This window comes from Streptopelia decaocto, assembly GCF_964273445.1.
Source record: "Streptopelia decaocto genome assembly, chromosome: 3".
Lineage (NCBI taxonomy): Eukaryota > Metazoa > Chordata > Aves > Columbiformes > Columbidae > Streptopelia > Streptopelia decaocto.
Genome location: NC_138656.1, coordinates 7562566 through 7582452, shown reverse-complemented (window position 1 = coordinate 7582452; position 19887 = coordinate 7562566). Strand labels below are relative to the sequence as shown.

The window sequence follows — 19887 nt, the reverse complement described above, 5'->3', positions numbered from 1 at the left end:
CTTCGTTAACTGTATCTGAACCGTGTGTTCATCAAAGACATTTATATCACAGGAGTAGAGGAGTATTTAGGAATGTGTGTGCTTTGGGTCTGGTGTGGATTTGGGTTTACAAACTTTGCCAGGTGTTTCTGAGTGTAAAATATTTAGTATTTAGAAACTGACGCTATATTTTCTACCAGATTTTTAGAGAAAAGCAGTTGAGGTGGTTGGTGTGGATAAGCATATTCGCATACCTTTAGATTGGCTTTTTTGGTTTGATGTCTACACACTGTGATCTGTGTATGAAAGTCTCAAAAATATCCCTTTCTGGCAAGTTTTGCAGAAGTCAGGCTGAGAATAGAGCGGCTTTCCTAAAGCCTCAACCCTTCCAACATCCACTGAGCAGCTTAGCTACAGGACACAGCCCTAAGAAGGCAGGTTCCTCCTGGGTCCTCTTGTAGAACTTACTTGTTCCTCACTGAAATTGCAGATGTTACATGTAGAGTGTAGTAATTTAATGGGTCCGACTGAACCGATGGGAGTTTCAAGCAAAGTATGATTTAACTCATTGCTGAATCAAATGGCAGACGAGAGAGGTGTGTATATGCACAGGGGTGTGTAGATATATAAGGAGAGATACATATGGGGTGTATACAGGGGTATATATACAGGTCTATATGTATATAGCCATCCCCACCTACAACTGTGTATATATCCCTATAGATAATGGGGAGATACATATCGATAGGGGGTGTTTGTGTGTATATACATGTATATGTATGTATAGGCAGATACACACACCTCTAAATATATAAATATATACATGTATATTATAGATAATATATATAATATATAAACTATATACATAAACATTGGGGTATGGCCCTTGTACCCTTCCTCCCCAAGGCATCCCCTCCCAGCCTTCTTTTTCTTTCTTTTTCCTTTTTCTTTCTTCTTTTTCTTTCTTTTTTCTTTCTTTTTTCTTTTTCTTTCTTTTTCTTTTGTTCATTTTCCTTTTTCTTTTCTTTTCTTTTCTTTTCTTTTCTTTTCTTTTCTTTTCTTTTCTTTTCTTTTCTTTTCTTTTCTTTTCTTTTCTTTTCTTTTCTTTTCTTTTCTTTTCTTTTCTTTTCTTTTCTTTTCTTTTCTTTCCTTTTCCTTTTCCTTTTCCTTTTCCTTTTCCTTTTCCTTTTCTTTTCCTTTTTCCTCCTCCCCTCCTCCTCCCCCGCCGCGGCCGAGGGCGGGGCCGGACGGAGCAGCGCTTTGTGACGTTGTTTGACCCCGCACAGCCCCCATAGCCGCTCGGGGGGTGGTTGCCATAGCGACATGGCCTAGGCCAGCAGCCGGCCTGGACTCGGCCCCGGCGGGCGGGACGGCGGCGGGGCCAGGCCGGGCGGGGCGAGGCTGGGCCGGGCCGGTGGCGACTGGAGCAGGTGCGGGTCTGAGCGGCCCGGCGGGGATGAGCCATGGCTTCGGTGAAGGTGGCCGTGCGAGTGCGGCCCATGAACCGCAGGTGAGTGCGGCCCGGTGGCGGGGCCGCCCCGGCCTTTCCTGCGCCTCGCTCCCCAGGGGCTGCGCGGTCCCAGGCGCTGGGCTGCAGCGCCAGAGCCGCCGGCGGTGGCTCACGCAGGGGGTGCGGGACACTCCGTGTCGCACCTGTGCCGGCGGTGGCCGCTGAGGGGGAGCTCTGCCCGGGACCTGGGGGCTGAGCCGCTCGGGGTGCCAGGGGCGGCTGCCGGCAGCGCTGCTCCCCGGCGGGCTGGGAAGTGGCTCCCCCGTTATGTTGGAAGGTGCGGGGCCTTTCCTGGGAAGTTCACTGTGTCATGGTCTTAAGCATCGGTTCGCCTGTTTCTTTTGTAATGACAAAAAAGTTTACTTTGGTGAAGTTAGGAAACTGAGAGGCAGTGACCTGCCAAGCGTGTACAACCAGGCTTCTGAAATGTGAAAGGAAGCTACTTCATTTCATCTGGCAACTGCAACCCCTTCTACCGACTAGAAAAAGAAACATTGTCTAATTCGTTTATAATGCCAGTTTTTGCGGAGGAGCCACTCTGCTAAAGGTTATTAGTAGGCTGCTTAAGCTCACAGTATAAAAGAGGCAGTCCGCCCCACTTACTATATTGACAAGAGTTTTTCACCTGCCTCCTGGGATGAGTCCAGGAGATAAACACTCTTTGGTGAAACAAGTGCATAATGTGCATGTTAGAGTTATTTTTTAATTATATAATTTAAGAGAAATGTAGAAAATGTTCAGATTCTACTGGTAGAGCTCTTACTTCTTCCCTTGTTCTGAATATAATTATAATTCTGAATATAAGTATAATTTGCCAAGTTCTGAAAGTCAGTCTGTATCTTGTCATTTTCAGTGGGGGGAAAAAAAACCAAACAACAAACAAACATGAAAATAAAATTTGCTGAAGATTGGAAGGGGGAAAATATTGCAGTTTGGTTTCAAGTAGTTCAGGCAGTTTGATGGAGCTGAGTCAGTTTGATGAAGGGGTCAGGGCTGGTGAATAATTTTGTCACATCCTCTTGCTTTCCCCCTTGCTTACCCCCCTGCTATTTAACCATATGGTTTCTATAAATTTTAAAAATTATTCTGTATATATACTTCACTCTTCCTTTCAGCATCTCTGATGACAGGGTAGGTCTTAAAGTGTTGATAAGACTTCTTATTTGTAGTGTTTTGGTAGCAGGGAGAAGTTTTATTTGCAAACTAGAACCATGACTTGCCAAGAGACAGAAGAGAAGGAAATGGAAAGCATATGGCAGAAGGGAAAAGGGCTGGTAATTGTGATAGGCAGTGGAATCACCAACAGGTGAAGTGTGAGCAGAAGTTTGCAAATGTTGTGGCAAAAGAATATTACAGACAATGACTCTGGACCTGGCATCTAGAGTGCACATTGGAGAGCAACTTGGATGGGGCTAGATCAGAATGCACCTAGAAAATGATGGAAAAGAAAGAACCTAAGAGCAGGGCAGGCAGAGGCCGCGTGTGATCAACATAGTCTTTGCCACCGTGTACTAAGTGGCAAAGGGTAAACTGTGAATAACCTTATTCTGAAAACTACTGCCTGACTGTGGAGCTAAGCAAACCGTGAAGAGCCTTCCAGTTCAAGTTGTTACAGCCTTGCTATTTATGAGATGGTGCTTGATGCTTGTAAATAATTCTCAGGAAGCTGGATTCAATGTCATGGGATGTTGCATCTGAGTTTCGATTTTCAGGGGCATGGTTGCTGTTTGGTGTGGCACCCAGTACTGCAGCCCAGACGCGGTGCTGGGGTCGGTGGTGCTTCTCTCCTTCAGTCAGTGCTGGACTTGTGTGCTGTGTGTTGTAAAACAGATTCTAAGCCTTAGAGGATCTCACAGGTTTCATATTGTGATAGTGAAGGTGTGGTGACCCCTAAGACAGGAGCAGGAATAATATTTAGCTTTTATTGGTTTCCCTTGTATGTGTTTTCTCTGAGCTTTTCCCTTCACTCTATGGGTCACTGCAGTGATTTACAGAGGAAAGGCCTTTCTGCCTCTTCAAAAGAACTTTTCAATCCCGTGTTCAATCTGCAGCACTTATTTTTAAAATCTGTACCATGATACTGTATAGAGTTAAATTTAATTTTGTGTCTCTAAATTTGCTTTGTTTTTTTCAAAGCTTAATCATACAATGCAGCTTATTTCATGAGTCATTTTTAATTAGAGAAGACAGTAAATGAATGGTTATTGGTAAGACTCCTGCATTATGGAGCAGTTGCACTGTGTGGTGTCATAGTGCTGCTAATTGTGTAATAAGTCATGAACATGGATCTTGGAATGAATCATGTGATGGGGGGGGTTGTTGTTTAAGGTTTACTTGCTATTGCATTGCTTAGGTGACAAATTTCAGGTTTGTTTTTTTTCTGTGATTTATTTTAAGTCTTCTCGTTCTCTTGCTTGACCTAGAAGGAATTTCTTCATTTCAGTGCTGTTGCAAAGCCCTTGACCATTCTTCTTAAAGTAGTTAACATCCCAAATAGTGTTACACAGAGGTCACACTAGAGGTTTTTGACTGTATCTCTGGATAATGCAATAAAAATGATGTCTAATAGCTTTACAGTTATTACTCTGAAAGTAGTTGTGAGCATGAGCTTAGAAAGTCAAGTTACTTGGTGAGTCTTGATCTATCCTTCTGTTTCCCTAATTCAATACTGAATTGAATTTCAGCTTGTGCTTATATTTTAATGTACCTGTAAAGTGGCTAAAAACCTGCCAGCTGGCAGAAGACTAGGTTTTCTTCGTCAAGTAGAAATCTGCAGGGAGGTGTAGTTGGCTGGGTGATGTATTTTGCTCTGGCAAGTTAATGATTTTGGTCACCATTATTTCTAAGGTTCATTTTCTGAAACAGTCACTAGAAGCATTCATTCATTGTCTTATTATTTGAAGGACCAGACTGGAGAATCCCATATCTGCTCTCACAAAGTGCAGTTTCTCATCAAGATCCTGTCGTTCCTCAGAATGGCTGTTTCCTGGGTAAAATAATGGGATTATAGAGAAGTGTAATCAGCTTTGAGGCACTTTTCACTTACTGCACGGATGAGTTTGGGTTACTGGTTACTAGTCACTGTCTCCTGCATAGTGTGAGATATTTGGGATGCTGTTAAGCCTAACCTAATGCTGGCTCTCAATTTTGTATTATACACTGCATCTGCACAGTTCAAGTGAATGCATTGCTTTATGTTCGTCTGCTCAGAGTCTTTTCAGAAGAATGAGGGGTAATCCTTTCTTATTTGCATTTTATGTCACATTTTGTCTGAATGAAAACTAGAGTTCAGTTAGTGTTTGGGAAAACCAAACTTTTAACTTTTTTTTGTCAGGTAAATTAAACCATTCAAAGTATGCTAAATAAGAACAAATATTTTTATATTTAATAAAGGAAATATCAACTTGACTCTTTCAGATACTAGTTCTTGGGCCCCTCAATTTCTTACACCTGTTAGCTATGTTCTGTTTGGCTTTCAATTCACGAAGTAATAGAGAAAAACAAGCTTTGTCTGAGGGGTTTTTTTTTTTTAACCTTTTAAATCTGTTTCTTGCATTTGCATAAACTAATTAATGTATTTAACTGTCTGAACGAAGTAAACGAGGGTCATAAGTTGTCCTTAACTGCAGAAGTTGCAGCAAACATCAGCATGGGGTTTTGCACTGCACTAAGTTCTTCTTCCCTGTGCTTATCCTGTGCTCTTGGCATTTTTAAATGTTTATTTCAATGAGCTGTGTGGACTTTCCCACAGCTCTGATATTTCCAGTATAGTGACATAGAAATTCCAATTTGATTTAATTTTTAAATTATCAATTTTTAACCCTGTATGCACACACTCCTTAGATCTGCTCTTGAAACAGAAGTGACTGATGGGGAGGACCGCAATGTGTGCCAGTAGCTATAGTGCTTTACATGGTTATATGGTTATTACCACATGAAGACAAACAGCTTTTATGTTTGATAGTGGGGAGGTGAAAAATATGTTTTATTGCTCAGAGAAGGCTTTTGTGTGACTCTGGGATTTGTTTGGATTAAAAGCCAGGCCAATGTCGATACTTAAATCCACAAGTACATTCCATGTAATTATTCATTAGATGTAAGACTGGCCCTCTTGGTTTTACATTATTACACCTCAGTTATGCTTGTAAGTCTAAGTGACTCATCTGTGTGCAGAGCTGGAGTCAGAGTAGCATGGGAAATTTAGGAGCAACTTTATATTATCTTTAAAAATAACCGCTTGCACAATCCAAGCCCTAGTGTCAACAGCAGAGTTTTCAACCACTGAAATTAATATAGCAATGCAAAGGACAGAGATGGAAATGAAGCAGTTTCATTTTACAAGGAACTTGTGACTAGAGTGTTTTTCTAGCAGCTAAAAGAGATAAACAGGTAAACAGTGAAGAGCCAGCTGAAATTTTAATTTCCTTCTGGATGTGTACAAGTGATTTAGGTAGGAGCTTACTGGCAGTATGAAAGTTATAATTAACTATCCTTGCTTTTTAGAATTGAGAAGCAAAAGAAATCCACGGGCAATATATTATAGAATTTCCAGTGCAGGGGAGAAGGGAATGAGGTGCTGTTTCATGATGAATTACTATGTCTAAAATATGGTTACTGTGTATATTTTTCATTTTCATGAATTTGTAAAGATAGAGTGTTTTGACAAAATGTGTATAACATCAGTGTAACACAGGTAGAGTGAGAAAAGATGGAGTGATTACAAGCAAGGACACCCATAGCTGAATATCATTTTTGTCTCTGAAGTGCACGGTGAAATTTTTGCTGCGACTGTTTCTGAGCACTGATTGTTGGTTGCTGCTTGTAAAAGGATCCAGAGTGATCACAGTAATGTAGCTCAAAGCTTAAATTTAGCCAAGTGTTGCAGTACTGTCACTTTCTAAACTACAGTACCGATGAGGATAAGCCGTTTATCAGCAAGCTGAGTTTGCTATTTCTTATGTTAAGTGTTTGAACTTCTGTTTTAATAATGGTGCCTGTGATTTGATTTACAATCATGTACAATTTCTCTACTATAAAAATAAGCTGTAAGATCTGTAAGAATAGGTGAGGCTCTAGTGTTCCTGGGGTGAGTGTGCCTGTCTCTTGCCTTTGCCTTTATCTGTGGGTGAGTGCAAATCCAATAAAAATCTACTTTGATGCTGAGTTGGCAAGACAGACTAACTGTTCTGAATGTGACCTTTTCACCTTGCTGTATTTTGTGTCCAAACCCTTGAACCCACCTAATGACCTCCAGCAGATTTTTTTCCTTTGTGAAAATGTTCAGAGTAGATACACTTCTCTCCCTGGGAGTAAGCTGTATCTGTGTATATGTATACATATATATGTGTAATGACCTTTGTCAGCATGCTACTTCTGTTGTTAGTGTTGGACCAGTGCCTAAAGGTGTAGACAGTGATCTGAGTTCCTGGATCGTGTAAAGTTGATCCTAGCAGAACTTAGTCTGAAATGAAAGTATAGTATGTTTTGTTTTGTAAGGTACATGAAGAAATGGTTTTATTTTCTATTTATTATCTCTCACCACCTCAAGAGAAGCAAACAGCAGTAAGAGTTTTTATTCTTCACTGTGGTCATGCTCAGCTCCTCAGGACAGGTCCCTTAGTACTGTGAGGACCAGACAGGTGAGTGTTGGCATGACAATGAACACGTCATCTCTCCTTCATAATCACTACCTTTTCCCTGAACTGAGTGAAGATGTGCTTAGCAGATGGGTCTGGTTGGCGATGAGGTGGTGATACCCGGTGAATACGGCCAGGTTCTGGGGTGGGGTGAAGAGCAGTGGGTGCTTCATCCACTTGGCCTTTGCAGCTCTGCACAGTGAGACTGCCAGATGTGAAAGAGCACAAAAATCTAGTACTCGCTCAGTTATGAGGAGTGTAGAATAAGATCAGTTTTTCCCTATAGGTGAAATGAAATGGTCCTTGTATGGCCATGTTACCTGATGGTTTAGTATGTAGGACTTAGAGAGAAAGCAAAGGAGAGGTGGGTAGGAAAACAGGTGGCTCTGCTCTGAAAGGAGCTGTTGGTCCCTGGTTTAGATGGTATCTGACCAGTGCTAGGGAGGGTTCTGCTTGTTAAATGCATTGAACGTGTGTTCTTCAAGCATGGGTACCAACAAAAAAAAGTGGCATAAACATTTGTAATTATGTAAAAATGCCCTCAAAGATGAGAAAAGTTTAAATCATGGTAGTTGATGGCTGTCATTATTGCTGTCAGTTGTTCTGGAATGAAGATGCAATTGAGATAGCAGTGTTTGTTGGGAAACATAGGTGCTATGTCCTGTGAGGCTCCTTTAAATGGTATCTACGGGCATCATATGTTTGAGAAAGAAATGTAGTAAGCTGCGTTGTAAGGCTGCAAGCGGACCATATGAAAATAGAGGAGAGGTTGGAGAACTTGCTGTTGAAGCAAATGAAGTAGAAATGACAGCTTGCCCACAGCAGAGCGTTGACTCAAACTTGTAAGGATTAGAAAAAAATAAGAACCTAGTGGGCTTACAGAAAGGACTTGGTTGTCAGTAGCAAGGATAAGAGGTGATGAAGGTCTTATAATCAATATAGTAGCATGGGTAATGGTTACTTTTTAAGTTTCAAGGTTGTTTGGTTGGTTTTTTTGTTTGTTTTTTTGGGAGGGGGGCATAAAGGCAGTAAGTAGCAGAAAATAGTACAGGTATGGTTGTATAGAATGGGAAGAAGCAGCAGTTATGAGGTGGGGGGAAAAACGCCAAAGTTATTTTACAAAATTATTTTAAAGAGAACATTTCAAATGTGAAGCAGAATAGTTGCTCTCCTGAAGAGTTTAAATCTCAAATGGTCTGGCTGTGTGTTCCTAAGGGGTGTTAAAACGCAGCGTTGGGCAGCTGTGAGGAGCGGAGACTGAGCGTGTGACCTTTGATAAAATGAAAAGTTAAAGCCAAATGGAGAAGCCAACACCAAGGATGGTAGTTGGCTGGGAATTTGGATGCCACAGGTCAGGATAGTCTAGAAAAACTTGTTGGACTCTCCTGAGGCATTTCCACAATAGCCAGAGCCAGCAGCACTGCAAGCTGCAACTTATGGGTAGAAGCAGTAGAGAATAGCAGCACTCTCTGGTGGTTTCTGTCTCTAGAGTTTCTCACCCCTGCTGAAATACATGGTCTTTGAACATCAGTGGCCTGTAGCTTGCTTTCCTCTTCTTTTCTATGTCCTTTTCCTCCGAGGTTAATCTTTGAAGTTTTTCTGCTTAGAACCAATGAATTTGAACTTGAGAGTGTCATACAATACAGTGCAGTTCTTGTTTCCAAATATCTTGCAGAGCCAAACACTGAAGCTGTGGTTGGGGCTTTGCCCAGTGAGCCTCTGGGTTAATATATCTTGAAGTCGCATTTCTGGAACCTTAACAGCTGAATTACGTTAGAAAACATCAACAGAAATGTCTGGAATCATCGATTCAAAAAATACTGAGCAAAATGTATACTGTATGTGTTATGACTACCAGAATGGATTAGGAGATGGAAATCGAGAAATATTTGCGGGGCTTAAATGTTGAAAAGAGGAATTAAATATTTAGTTATGGCTCCTTTATAACATCTTGGGAGTAATGGAATGAAGCTAATAATGGATCAGCTTAGACTGTACCTAAGGAATTACTGCTAATGAGATAGTGCAGGTTGTGGAAGAGTCTCCCAAAGGGAATGAAAGCCCAGGCAGTTGGGAAGAGCTAATTCCTTTGAAGAAAGTCATTACAGGAAATTATCTTGCTCGAATGGGAAGGTGAGACCAGACCTGGGTGACTTATAAGTAGCTCCTGCATTTGCCATTCTGCCTCCAACTTCCTCTGTGGTGGTTATTGCACAACTTTGTGCATACCCAGTTTATTCTCTGTCCTGTGTAGTCTTTAAAATGGGATCTTGGCTTTTCATGTGTTGGGCAAGATGTATGAGGGAGAGAGAGTCCCAAATGCAGAGATTTATCCTTGTGTTTGTGAGCAGCAAAAACGGAACAGACCTGATTGCTGCAAAAGGAGCTCTAAGGAGTTTCAGCAAAATACTGGATTCCCATTGACTGAAGAGTTAATGGCTGGGACTGACAGTTAATCTTGCATAAAGCACCAGAGATCAGGACGCCCACGTATAGCCTCTGTTTACATCAGCTTATTTTTCTGTCCTTTTTAGTGCATTAATGCAAGTGCTTCAAAAGGTTTTCAAGCCTGTGGGATTTGTCACAATCGCTACCTTGTTTGGTCTGTCCCCCTCCCTAGCGCTGAAGAACAAAGACCTTCCAGTGCCAGTGGTGCTGGAGCACAGCAGCAGCGTGGGCATGTGTGGGGCAACGTAATTAAATTGGCCTCATTTACAATTTCTAATCCCCAAAACGTTATGATCTTAAGCATTTTGAACTTAAAACCCAAGTTTTAGAATAGTGTTTCCTAATTAATTTCAGTGCTATCAAACACGTTACCAGGCTACTTACTTATGTTATATCACTAAAATGATGAGCAATAAAATACTTTCAAATGCTGCTTTTTGTTGAGAGCTCCCCGAGACCAGCAGAGTAAAAGGTAATGAGTCTCTCTGTATTGCAGGCTTCATAATGAAACAAAGTGAGGGTAAGGTGAGCCTGTCGGTTTCTCTGGTCTTGTTTATTTGAAATTAAGATCAGTTTTTAGATAAATGGGATTAGCACTCAGCTCTTTTAACCTAAGTGAGCTCTTGGACTTGAAGACTCTTAGAAGTCTGAGCATGTGAAAGGCAGGTATTGTTGGTGAGAACAGCTGACTGAATTGAAGAGCAAAGTCCTCTATTTTGCAGTTGCTATGAATACAAAGCCAGGGTTATTTATTCAGAGAGGGTTTTTCAGAGTCATCTAACAGAGGGTGTACGTGGCACTCAGCATCTTAATTGATGATGGGCTGAAGTTCTTATTGTTGAAAACTCAGACACTTCAAATATTTGTTCTTTATGAAGATTCTTCTCCAAAGCATTTGTGTTGTAAATACAAAGCAGTGGTGAGATACAGAAACCTGGAGTACACCCATTATTTTTCTGAATGCTTATATATTCGAAAGATACTTGTGCTTACATAACTGAAATAATTTGTTGTTCTGTCCAGATTGCCTGCATGTGTTTCAGTAGAGGAAATAGCAACAGAACAGCCTTTTGGATTACTTGATGGGTTAATAGATCTGTGAGATCAGGTACAATTTTTTAGTTTTGAATTTCTAATTTGAGGACCTCCTGCCCCAAAATACAAGGGCACTGCAGAGAAGCAGCGTGATTTCTTTGAATCGTGCTTTGCTGTACACAAGAGGTCAAGTCAATACTGTCTTTATGACTTGGGATAGCAGGACTAAAAGAACAAATCAGAAGAAACAAGGTATTAAAAGCAAAATATCACATGGACTAAAATGCAGGAGTCCTAGAAAAATTTCATAGTGTCATAATAATAGTTACAACAAAATTCCAGGCTGTCATTCAAATCAACTCAATTGTGTCTGAGTTTATATTTTATGTTGCTTCTGCCAAAGATTAGCATTTGCTACATTTTCTTAAAGGCCAAAATCGGAAGCAGGTAAGAGGTTTTACGTGTGGTTATCTTAAAACTTAGCTATGCAGGACTAGTTCCTACTGGTAAGACCGTTACTGAGCCTGGTCTGATGTTCCATCTACACAGGCAAAGCAAAAAAGTTGCTGTCGAGGTAGTCTGCTAATTGAACATTAAATATTTTTCAGGTTATTATGTGATCATTGACCATGGCATGTGTGGATACGTTAACTTTTTTTTTGAGTTACCTTTTCCTGGTGATTTAAAAATTTGCTTTTGTGGCTATCTACCAGACCTGATCTGAGTTGTTGGGAGGTGAAGTTTACCTAAAATATTATTAAAAATGCAAATTTAAAAAGCACGTCAGATACATGATTTAATATAATGACTGGTCTGTTACCACGAGTGTGCATAGTTTCCCCCAAAAAGCTAGATATCATTTGAGAGAAGACAGCACAAGGACATGGGTATATTCATTTTGCAGGAGAGCCTTACAGCTATAGATTAAACTACTGCCTTTCACTATTGTTGGTAAAATTTATTCTTATGGCTAAAGGCATTTAATCTAGGTTGTCCTTCATACAAGAGCTGATAGGTACGTACTGGCATATAAACTAAGGGAATATATCTGTTTCATGAGATGTACAAGATTTTCCCCTGCTTCTGCTTTCTCTGTCGCTGGGTTTATTCTGGTTTCTGCTGCACTGTGACGGAAGTTCACAGTTTAACTATTTGCTATTTGCATTTAAGTATTTGCAAAGTTTGCCAATGCTTTTTACAAAACAGGTATCAGAAAAGAGAATGTGGGTCTGCACTAGGAACTTATTAAGATTATGTTGATCACAGAAAACCTTACGCCCACACAAAATGGGCTTTTTGACAAAACTGTTTTTTGAAGTACCAAGTACGTGTATGGTTTCATTCTCTTACTGAGACACAATCGCAATGGTATCCGTAGAAAGCTGGTTTTTTTCACTTCAGTTCCCAGGATTTTCTTCTGCTTTTTTCTTGTCTGGCTTCTTGAGGTGAAACTTGAGAGACAGCGCAGCCTGTCTGTCAGCCGGTCCCGCTCTCATCAAGCAGCTTTTGAATCTGTTGGCTGCTGTCAGCCAGATTTGACAGTTTGGTAGAGGTCTGGAAGATAATGAAGTTGTGTTGTTCAGAGAACACGGGTGGCTGTATAGAGGCTGCAGAGCTCTCCTGAATGAGGGGAAGGCTGCAGCCCTTCCTGGCTGTCAGAGGATCCATCCAGGGACCTTGTCTCAAACCAAGGCTGAAGGATGACTAATTGTAGTTATGCTGCTTGATGTACAATGTGTAGTTAGAGAATCACAGAATAGTTTGGGTTGGAAGGGACCTTCAAAGCTCATCCAGCCTAACCCCTGCCGTGAGCAGGGACATCTTCACCCAGATCAGGTTGCTCAGAGCCCCGTCCAGCCTGGCCTGGGATGTCTCCAGGGATGGGTCATCCACCACCTCTCTGGGCAACCTGGGACAGTGTTTCACCACCCTCAGTGTGAAAAATTCCTTCCTCATGTCTGGCCTGAATCTCCCCTCTTTTAGTTTTAACCCATCACCCCTTGTCCTGTTGTAACAGGCCCTGCTAAAAAGTCCATCTCCATCTTTCTTATAGGCCCCTTTTCAGTACTGAAAGGCCATCCCCTTATGAAAGAAGTGCCTTTTAAACTATATTAGTGTAAACGTGGCTTGCGTCATTTGATTATGGGCTTGTAGCGACATCGGTCAAGAGCATGGGGTCATTGGAGATCAGGATTTGTTGGGCTGTTGCCCCACTATGGAGATGACTGTGATTTTTTTATACAGTGTAGTCATGTAGTACTGGTAACTCAAGCCACAATGGATTCCCCAAATCTTGTGTTTAAATCAGATTGCTTGACTTGTTCTGATTTTAGATCTCAGCCAACGTTACATTGAAACTGTTTGTTATCAATGTTTATGGAAAAACTTATTTTAACCCAAAGGGTAATGAATGTGTTTTATATACAGACCTCCAGATTTATGTTTTTGACTGCACCTAGATATGGAATCACATTTAAAAAAAATGCACTTTCTACAAAGTTATTTGATAAACATTGAAGAAGTTAAAAAAAACCCAAACCAAACAAAAACCTTTGAATAGGAAAGAGAAATTGTGTGATATTTCAGATTGCACAAACTTTGCTTTTCTGGTAGTTACAGAAAGTAACAAAGAATTTCTTGTGTAGGAGAGTTTTTGTTTGACTTTTTAAAGTATATGGTTGAATTGAATGTTCCCCTTCTAAGAGTTACTCAAACAAAGGGAAGTGCTCTTGGTTTGTGTAATTCGATGGGACATCAGGGCAAACGTACAGTTGGTATGTTACCAAGCTACAAGAAAAAGCCAAGTTCTTTCTGTGACACACTTTGTGCTTGTTTTTCAGTTAAATCTACCTTGAATTTTCCTGGTCATTAAGCAACCCTCATGCTTTCACTTTGTGACCTCAGAAATACACCTGGGTATTGAACAAGCAGAGCGATAAAATAGGAAATCCGTAACATTGTGCCTCAAATGCGAATATAAGAAGCAGCAGGCACTTTGCTGAAAAGAAAAGCCATTAAGCATGGTTGAGTTGCTTTTACAAGTGCTCAGACTATGTCTTTGAGTAGCTGAAAAACAAAAATCGCATGTCTGCTCTTCAGTATAATCCTTTTCCAATAGACGTTCTGTTAGATGTCTATAGCTAAGTGAATTTCCAAGAGTATATTTTACAGGCTGTTGTTCCATTTTGACACAAAGATGCTCTGCAGGCAGTTGTGGTAGTGCCTGTGTCCTTGGCTGTGCAGCCTTGGAGGTTTTCCGAAGTGGTCTTTTGAAACACTATTTGGGAAAACTGATTGCACTTTCTGTCCTGTCCTTTTTGATTTTCCCCTCCCACCCCCTAGATGAAATGCATCTTTCTCTTTTCAGAGTTATGACTGAAAGGGATTACGGTAAACAGAACTGATTCCCGTAGTATTATTTTAATGGAAAACCTAGTATCATGATTTTCTAATGAAATAAGCTATAATAAATGCTCTAGTGTCTGAATAATACAGAAGAGATCAATAAAAAGGCACTATTTAAATAACCGAACATCCCATTGAAAGACCTTAAAGGAAAGAACTTGAACTTGGAAAAAGACCAAACACATTTTGCATGTCTGTAATAAGAATTTTTCTAAAGCTTTCCTTGTTGATTTATGTTTGAGGTAACAGTGCTTTTTGGTGCTCTTCTTCCTTTTCTCTGTCAGAGGATGTTGAGAAAGTCTTGTGACATAATGAACAGATGCCACTGAAATTTGCCTTGAAATCTTGAGATAGTGCTCATAGTCAGCTACCTGTAGTAGGATTTTGACCAGATGCCCATGGAGGTGCAAAAGCTGCTCTGATCCTTGCCCTGAAAATAAGTAGGGAATACAAAGGAAGGAGAGAAAGAAAGTTGGCATAAAGAGATCTACCTCTGAGCTACCATGGAACTGCTGTGTTTTGATATGGCTTCTGAATCATACTCAGTTTAGGGCGGTTCTTCATAATCCGTGTGCCCTTTGTGGTGAAAAAAAAATAGATAAATGCCTTACTTGGGCAAAGTTTTAAGAAGTTATCCCATTGCAAGAGTAGTAGACTAGTTCTTTTAAGTGTATCTTGGTAATAACATTAATACTGTTTATACTAAAACAAAGTGCTGGTATTATTTGAAGTAGTCATTCTGATTTCTCCTTCTCCTTCTCCTTCTCCTTCTCCTTCTCCTTCTCCTTCTCCTTCTCCTTCTCCTTCTCCTTCTCCTTCTCCTTCTCCTTCTCCTTCTCCTTCTCCTTCTCCTTCTCCTTCTCCTTCTCCTTCTCCTTCTCCTTCTCCTTCTCCTTCTCTTTCTCCTTCTCCTTCTTTCTCCTCCTCGCCATTAATTGCTAGATGACTAGCTGAATTTAGCAATAGTAGCACTGGGCTGCTGTATTTCCTGGTATCTGTGCCAAGAAACTTGTCTCCTTGATCGCTTCATAGTTTGGTTTGGAGCCATGAGATCACGGGTTAGAAGTTTCGTTCCCTTGTGATCCTGGAGCTCCACGTGGTGTATGAAACAGCAGCAAGGGAAGCCTGGAGGCTGGCCCAAATCACCGCTGTGGGAACACATTGGGCTTGGGGGGAAGCAGGCTTGCTTAAATCAAAGCATTAATTGTGAACTGGTTTTGGCAGCCAGCCCCTTTACATTGCTTTGTAATGAAGGGGATGGAGTTGGTGGGGGTGTTTTTTTGGGTAGTGGCTGGGGCTTCTCTCTGGGCTGAAATGAGTTTCTAGGGATGCTGGAGGAGTAGCTGGTTGCAGCAGGGTTCTCCTTGCCCTGAAGGTTCTCAGAATGGTACCCAATACTGCCATACAGCTGTTTACAGCATGAACCTTTAATTAAGGTAGAACTTGCAATCAAAACTTTTGGAAGGGACTCAGACCCTGCTGAACTGCATGAAGTGAGTGCCTGGAAATGACTGGCATCATGCAAGCAGTTGTTTTTTACGGGATCCTCTCAACCTCTTTATGTGTACAATAAATTATACTCAGCTGTCTCATATATTTAAATGAGGGTTTAGCATTTGATTCCTGTTAATTCTTTTCACATCTTGCAGGTTGGCTTATTGATTCTGATCTTAGTATTCCTCTTTCAGGTTGTCTTCTCTCTATCCCTTCCCCTACAAGAACGCAGGGTTCTATTTATTAATTTTTTTATTGGCTAGTGCTTTACAAGGCTTTTTTTTTTTTTCACTTTTAAATCCTCATTCTTTAGTGTTTAATATTGTTATTGGTGTTAACACAAAAATTAATGACTGTAGACTTCTCAGAATTGTGTGTAGTTTGTACATGGGTGTTAGACTTGGATTATTTTGTATCCTTTTTCCATTATTGCGTAGCTTTAGGTTTTGTAATATGGAGAGCTGGCTAGCTCTGAGAAAGAAAGCACAAACATATTTTACTATTTCTTCTCATATATCTCAAGCATAAAGAAATCCAGACAAAAAAGCAATAATTACTTCCCCCTTAGAGTCCTTCTGAACTTCCTATAGGAAGCAGGTTACAAATTATATTTGAAACAAATGTTTGTGGGAATATAGACCATTTAATTGGGCCACATTACTTATTACAACTTTGCTGAGCAAATAGTTACAGACAGGTAGAGGCAGTTTGGGAAGCAGGGTGAGTAGTAGCCATGCACAGGCGGCATTACTGCCGTGTCAAAATCTCTTTATTACTAAAAATACCATTGGAAACTTCTCAGTTTCCTTGTTTATTACTCATAGCTGCATCTTAGTATTTCAGTCTCTTAAGTGTAGACCTTAGTAAAAGCTACTAAGGATGACATGGAAATGACTGAGAGGCATATCTTAAGACGTGTCTCTATGGTAGATCTAAATTCAGTTGTATAATTAATGCTGTAATTATAACAATTATATGTTTTATTACCTTAGAAAATAACTTAATGTGTTGATATTTAAATAAGCACTTTTATTTGCCTAATCTTTATTCATTAATGTAGATTTTAAAATGGGGTTTTGCTTTTCTTTACAATTTCTACTGGGAAACTGAATGTGAATAGAGAGGAGCTGCGGTGTCAGCTGATGAACATAGACCTGGGTGATCTAGTGCGCCACGAGTAAGAAAATGTCACCAAGATCCTGAACTCAGGCTTTTCCTTTTTATTTTGCTTGGTGCAAGCAGATATCCAGTAATCTCTGAGATGCCGTGCAATGTGGTAAAGCAGCACTTTATTACTTTAAAGCCCTTTGCTTTCCTTGGCACCAGGCAGGCAGGCACACCAGTTTGTCGGGCGATTTAGCAGCTGGTTTTGGAACAGGCATGTCTGTCAGCATTTGGGGAGCGAGCTTTTGTATGGTGTATATAACAGTCCTCCTCTTCCATCGCTTTTTCTCACGTGTTTTTAACAACACAGGAGATGTTATGCTTCAGGTTTTCATTCAAGAGCAGCCTGTGTTACTCTTACGACTAACTGGAGTGAAATCCCATGTCTAGCAAGCAGGTTGATACATGATGTTTTTAGACACTAAGCTAATGATTTTTTTATGATAGTTTTGAAAACAGTCAGAAGCAACTGATGTGAAATAAATGTGGATGTACAAGAACACTGCTGGAGAACTGGACTTTTCTTCTTCCTGGAATCATTGTGCTCTGGGAAGCAACAGACCTGTGTAACATTCCCTTAGCAGCAGAGCCTCTCTTGCGCATTGCCATGGGCATCGCAGCTCAAAAAAATGTTGAGTACCTTGTTTTTAAGTGAAGTTTAAAATACTGATGTCTTGTGGATTAAATATTTAGTCCCTGTTACCTAGGCTATATGGGTAAATGGGGACTGCTACTGCTAGGACGGTGGTAAGAAGCCAGGTCTTATCTTATAATGTTCTGTTTCGTAGTTCCTTAGAGCCAGGTAGTTGACTTCACTGGGCTGTGGATCAGAGTACTTAAAATCAAGTATAAACCACTTAATTGCCTTGCAGAGTCAAACTCCGGAAGCAGGTTTCCCTGAGTTGCTGCTCTCTTTGTAGATGAAAGGATTTGGAGGCAAACCTGAGTACTTCAACTGGATCCCACAGCAATAAGTAAACTTTGGTCACAAGAATAAAACAACCAACCAACAATAAAAAACCTAAACCGAAACACCAAAGAACCTCCCCCCAAGAAACCCCCAAACAAACAAAACCAACCAACAAACAAACCACCAAAGAAACAAAACCACACCAAACCCCCAAAAAACCCAAACAAAACCAATGAAATAAAAATGAATTCCCGTGGTAGCTGATTGTGGCAAGCGACCTCATGAGTGGAAATATGGCTGTGGATTATTGTGATACGTTTTATTTAACATACTCAAGTCTTGTTTTTCTTTCAGGGAGAAAGAACTTAATGCGAAGTTTATTATTTCAATGGACAAAAACAAAACGACAATCACAAACTTAAAGGTGAGTAAACACAATTTAAAGAAGGAACTCCTAACTGAATATCTGACAAAATATGACTGGATGAAACAGTGGTGCTCACTGTGCTGTGGAGAATAGCCCTTAGTTTTTAAAATAGACTGTTGAAGTAATCCTTTGGGGAAACAGATTAAACTGTTAACTTACTGCACCGCAGTTTTCTGCAAACCACTCTAGGCTGTATCTCATAGGTTTTTCCTAAGGTTTATCACTCTGGTCATTATGTAGGTGGAAGATGACAGCCAGCAATAGAAGAGAGGTACCTGCCTGGTAGCTATTAAACCTTTGCTTCATCTGTAGAAATCGTCCTCAGGGATTCCCATGAAAATGAACTAAATCCAAAGTACCCATCGCTTGCTATGATCTCTTCATGGTATATTTTAACTTTTCTCTTGGCAAGAGAAATCATGCACAGCAAATAGGTTTTTGCAAAATAGTTTCCAATGAAGAATATTAATATATGAAAGGAGTTTCAGTGTATGGTTTGTTTGGACTGATTCAGAAGCAGTGACTGTTGCTGAAGTGTAGTGCAAGCTGTCCTGTCTTGAGCATGATGCTGGCCTTAAGCAGCAGGTAGGTAACACCATTTAATTATGAGTCCACATTGAAACGCTGTTCACAATGCAAAGATCTCTCGGGCTCTTATTTATACATGTGGGATAATCCCTTATTGTAAACTGAATTTCATATACAGGACTGATTGAACTGAATATAAGTGACAAAAATGTAGAGTGGTGTTAGGGAGCAGTAAGCTGAAATCCAAATAATTCCTGCTGTGCTGTCTTGTAACATTACTGTCCTTACTGAAGGGTATATCTGTTGCTATTTTTTTTTGCTGTTGTTTGAATAACAGGCTAACCTGTCATTGTAAATTTCTAAATGTTTATATCCTTATGTTAAATTTATATTTTGATTATTTAGTGTAAAAAAAATTTAATTACTTCATCAAGATGTATTGTACCAGCTCTCTCTCACTCTATTTTTGTTTGTTAAATAGGTACCAGAGGGTGGTAGTGGAGACCCAGGACGAGAAAGAACTAAGACCTTTACCTATGATTTTTCCTATTTCTCAGCAGACAGTGAAAGTCCCAGCTTTGTTTGTCAAGAAATGGTAGGATTTCTGAATGTTAATAATTGATTTTTTTCCCTTTTCTTTGCCTTAAAAGCATTCTTTTAAACTTCTTTCCATTGAAAGTGCTTCTTGTGCAATTTAGAAATTCCCTAGGTGCCTGAGAATTTGAATTTTGTTTTGTTTTCTTAAGTGCCGTGTTTCCTAATACAGCAGGCTAAATTTCTTCTTTCTACTTCTCTGGTCTGATTTGTCTTGTAAGGTCAAATTAGAAAACTTCTCTGATCACTAAATTTGTTTTTGAAAAGCTTTTTTGAAAAAAATCACTTTTGAGAAACCAGTATCTATCCTTAATTCACTTGGAGAGAAACATTCTTATCTGATTGAAGTGGGTTTTGTTTCTTTTTTTCCAAAAGTCTTGGTACACATTGAAGAAGATTCTTCTTTCTCCTCCCTTGTGTTAGATAAGGTTTTCCATAGGGGAGACTCAGGCATGGATTCCGGAAAATCTTCAAAAATAAATGATTGATTTGCAAGGTAGAGCATAGAGCAGCTCAAGCTGGGTGCCTCCTTTAGAGGGATCCTCAGCAGAAAAAAAACTTGGGACAATTATAACCCCCCAATTGAAGCCACCACGCCCTGTGTGTCACTCTGGGCTGACTGCAAGATGAGAGCCTGGGGTCTCCCCATTCTTCATCAGATCTCTTCACTTTCATCAGGCCGGCTGTCAATTAAAGTTCTGACCTTCAGTTGCTGTTTTAAATTCCTTCTCATTGGTGCCATTTTGCTTCTATTTCA

At 40.2% G+C, this 19887-nt stretch overlaps 1 protein-coding gene across 12 annotated transcripts in view; it reads left to right on the top strand.

Annotated features, from left to right (window-relative positions):
• The first annotated feature begins 1304 nt into the window (after positions 1–1304).
• Positions 1305–19887, top strand: part of LOC309437627 (kinesin-like protein KIF16B) — a 133737-nt gene continuing 115154 nt past the window's right edge. For 11 of the 12 annotated variants that reach the window (XR_014183588.1, XR_014183589.1, XR_014183590.1 and 8 more), the window contains exons 1-3: positions 1305–1489; positions 17936–18005; positions 19018–19131. Coding sequence is in view for 8 of the 12 variants with exons in the window: in XM_082048191.1 (XP_081904317.1) it covers positions 1443–1489; positions 17936–18005; positions 19018–19131 (231 nt within the window). In the remaining 4 variants the exon portion in view is untranslated. Of the gene's footprint in view, positions 1490–5879; positions 5940–17935; positions 18006–19017; positions 19132–19887 lie in introns of those variants that run through there. The other variant, XM_082048192.1, reaches the window with a different exon arrangement.